Consider the following 3,186-nt stretch of genomic DNA (forward strand, 5'->3'; position numbering starts at 1 on the left):
ATTTTCTCAATATGTCGAAGGATTGTCGTAGGTGTTCGACATGGTCGTCGGCCTTCCTTGATTTTACTAGCATGTCGTCGATGTAGACCTCCATCGTGTCTCCAAGTTGGTCTTTGAACATTTTGTTGACCAATCGCTGGTACGTTGCACCTGCATTTTTAAGACCAAAAGGCATGACTTTATAACAATAAATACCTCTGTCTGTTACAAAAGATGTTTTCTCCTGGTCGTCTGGGTGCATAAGGATCTAGTTGTATCCGGAGTAGGCGTCCATAAATGTTAGAAGCTCGTGTCCAGCGGTGGCGTCGACCAGGGCGTCGATGTGCGGCAGCGGGAATGGGTCTTTAGGGCATGCTTTTTTGATGTCTGTGAAGTCGATACAGACTCTCCACTTTCCATTCTTTTTACTGACGACGACGACATTTGCTAACCAATCTGGATACTTGACTTCTCTGATTTTCCCGGAGTCTATCAGTTTTTGGACTTCTTCGTCTATGATTTTATTTCTCTCAGGCGCGAATTTTCGCCGTTTCTGTTTCACTGGTTTGAAGTTGGGGTCGACATTGAGTTTGTGGGTGATGATGTCTGAACTGATTCCTGTCATGTCCTCGTGCGACCAAGCGAAGCAGTCCGAGTTTTCTCATAGGAATGACACTATCTGACTTCTGATATTGTCAGGCAGCGACGCTCCGATCCTTACTACTTGGTCTGGCTTTGCCTGATCTAGCGTAATTTCGTCGATCTGTTGGTCGTCGGGGTCGTCTACCGTCGACCCTGGCTGTAATTGCTAGATGGATGACTTTGATGGTTTCATCGCCGTTTCATAACATTTCTTTGCGTCCCTTTGCTGTCCTTTGATTTCCATGACTCCCCATTTGGTTGGGAACTTGATTGACTGGTGGTATGTCGACGGCGCCGCCTTCATTTTGTGGATCCATGATCGTCCCAAAATGACGTTGTATGCTGATGGGCAGTCGACGATGTTGAACTTGGTCATCACATTAACACCTTCTGCGTACGTAGGCAGCGATATCTCTCCTACTGTTCGTAGCGATTCTCCACTGAATCCTACTAGGACTGTCGACCTTCTGATTATACTCTTTTCGTCTAGTCCCATTTCCTGCAGAGCCTCTAGGAATAATACGTTTGCTGAACTGCCGTTGTCGATCAATATCCTTTTGATGAGAGCGTTGCCTATTGGGAGCGATATGACTAGCCCGTCATGATGTTCCTGTATTGTGTCGGTTAAATCTGAGTCGTCGAAGGTTATTATCATCGCCGCTAATGACTTGTCGAGTGCTACTTCGTCTTCGGTCTGCCCCTCTTTGACGGCTTCAGATTCGCCCCTGTTGATTTTTTTAGCTGCAGAAGAAGTTAGTCCACATATATCTGAACCACCAGAAATAACGTTTACCACTTTTTCGAACGTGGGCGGGGCTGGTCGGTCGCCGCTTGGTGCTGGGTTGGGTTGGGAGCTGCTATCCTTGTTGTACGTCTCCTTTCCTTTGTCGCTCAGTAGGTCCTTCAGGTGGCCTCTTTTCAATAGATACGCCACCTCCTTTTTGAGGGAGATGCATTCCTCGGTTGTGTGGCCATTGTCGCGGTGGAAGTCGCACCACCTGCTCATGTCCTTCATAGAGTCTGGTTTGTCACTCTTCTTAGGCCATCTGAAGGTACCGCCTAAACTTTGAAGGGCGTTTACCACGCCTCCGATGTCGACGTTGAAGCCATACTCGGAGATGGGGGGATAAACGACCCGTTCATTCCTGTAAACACTGTTAGTATCATCATATTGATTGACATTTTGTACCTGACCCTGGCGGTTGTATGGTTGGTGTCTCCAGCCGTTGTTCCTTGGGGTGTACGACCTCCTGTCGCTGCTGCCCCCTGCTGGTCGCTGAGAAACCATTCGTGTAATCTCGTCGTCTTCAATCCGCATCTGGGCCGTAGCCCTCGATCTGACTTCTTCGAAGTTTGCACAGGGATATTTGGTTAGTTCCCGGTACAACTCTGAGTTGGGGACGAGACCGCTCTTGAATGCTTCGATGGCTGTCCTGACATCACAGTTTTTTATGCTAATTTTTTCACAATTAAAATGGTTAAAAAATCGCGTACCGACTCGGTGGGTCCTTGGACCAACCGATAGAGGTCACTTGTTTGTTTCTCCAACTGGCGACTGCTGGCGAATTGTTGGTAGAAGGCGTTGATGAGGTCGGACAGGCAGAAGATAGATCCAGGTGTTATGTTCATGAGCCATTCCAGGGCTGCTCCGTCGAGGGTTCCTCCGAAGGATTTGCACATGATGGGCTCGACCAGGTCGTAGGGGATGCCGATCTGCCACATTCGCTGCTTGTAGAAGTTGACGTGTCTGTATGGATCAGACGTTCCGTCATACAGGGTGGTCCAGGTAGGGAGTCGGAGCTGGTGTGGTACCGTCACCCTAGCGATCGCTTCACAGAACGGCGATGCTGCATACCCGTCGGTCGGCTCGGTCTCCACGGGCGTGGGTGCCCCCGGCAGTTTGGTCATCAGCTTCATCATCAACGAGCATCGCTTCTTCATGTGATTTTCCATCTTATTTAGGCGCTTGGTGACGGGGTCCGGTATTGCTTCATCCTTTTCCTCATGTGGCTCCTCGCCGTCGGACAGGTCTTCAGAGTCGCCAGTCATCTCGAATATCAACTTCTTCGGTTTTGCACCTGGCTTGTAACGCGATTGATGCTTGTTACTTTTCACGGATTCGAGCTACTTCTGGAGGTTTTCAATGGAGGCCCTTTCTTGGGCCAGCTCTGCTTGGGCCTTCTCGTAGGCCGCTTTCATCTCTGCGAGCGTCATCTCTTCAGTAGTCATGGTGTGTAGGGTGATTTTGCGTGAAACCTAGTTAATGTCCCCACAGACGGCGCCAAACTGTTTATGCCAAATTTCGTCTAGGGGCGATCTTTGACTTAGGTCGACACTAACTAAGCGATAATCAAATAAGGGAAGACAAAGAGAGACACGACACAGAGAAATGTTGACGCGGAAAACCCAGGAATAAGGTAAAAAACCGCGGATAGCTATGAGGCTATCAATCCACTAAGTTTCCTATATGATTGTTTGTATCTTATTCTAGAAATCAATGTAACAAAATATAAATAACGAATACAAGAATGATTTGAATGCTTTTATGGCTTGAGAGTATGAGAG

The 3,186-nt window shown here is 48.2% G+C and overlaps 1 protein-coding gene across 1 annotated transcript; it reads right to left on the bottom strand.

Annotated features, from left to right (window-relative positions):
* Positions 1-787: 787 nt before the first annotated feature.
* Positions 788-2,670, bottom strand: LOC110778332 (uncharacterized). Its single transcript, XM_056833995.1, has 2 exons — positions 2,141-2,670; positions 788-2,054 (listed from the first exon to the last, which is right to left on the bottom strand). The coding sequence occupies exons 1-2, from the start codon at positions 2,668-2,670 to the stop codon at positions 788-790; spliced, it is 1,797 nt and encodes a 598-aa protein (XP_056689973.1).
* Between the last annotated feature and the right edge of the window lie 516 nt (positions 2,671-3,186).

The sequence above is a fragment of the Spinacia oleracea genome, chromosome 1 (genome assembly GCF_020520425.1).
Source record: "Spinacia oleracea cultivar Varoflay chromosome 1, BTI_SOV_V1, whole genome shotgun sequence".
Classification (NCBI taxonomy): Eukaryota; Viridiplantae; Streptophyta; class Magnoliopsida; order Caryophyllales; family Amaranthaceae; genus Spinacia; species Spinacia oleracea.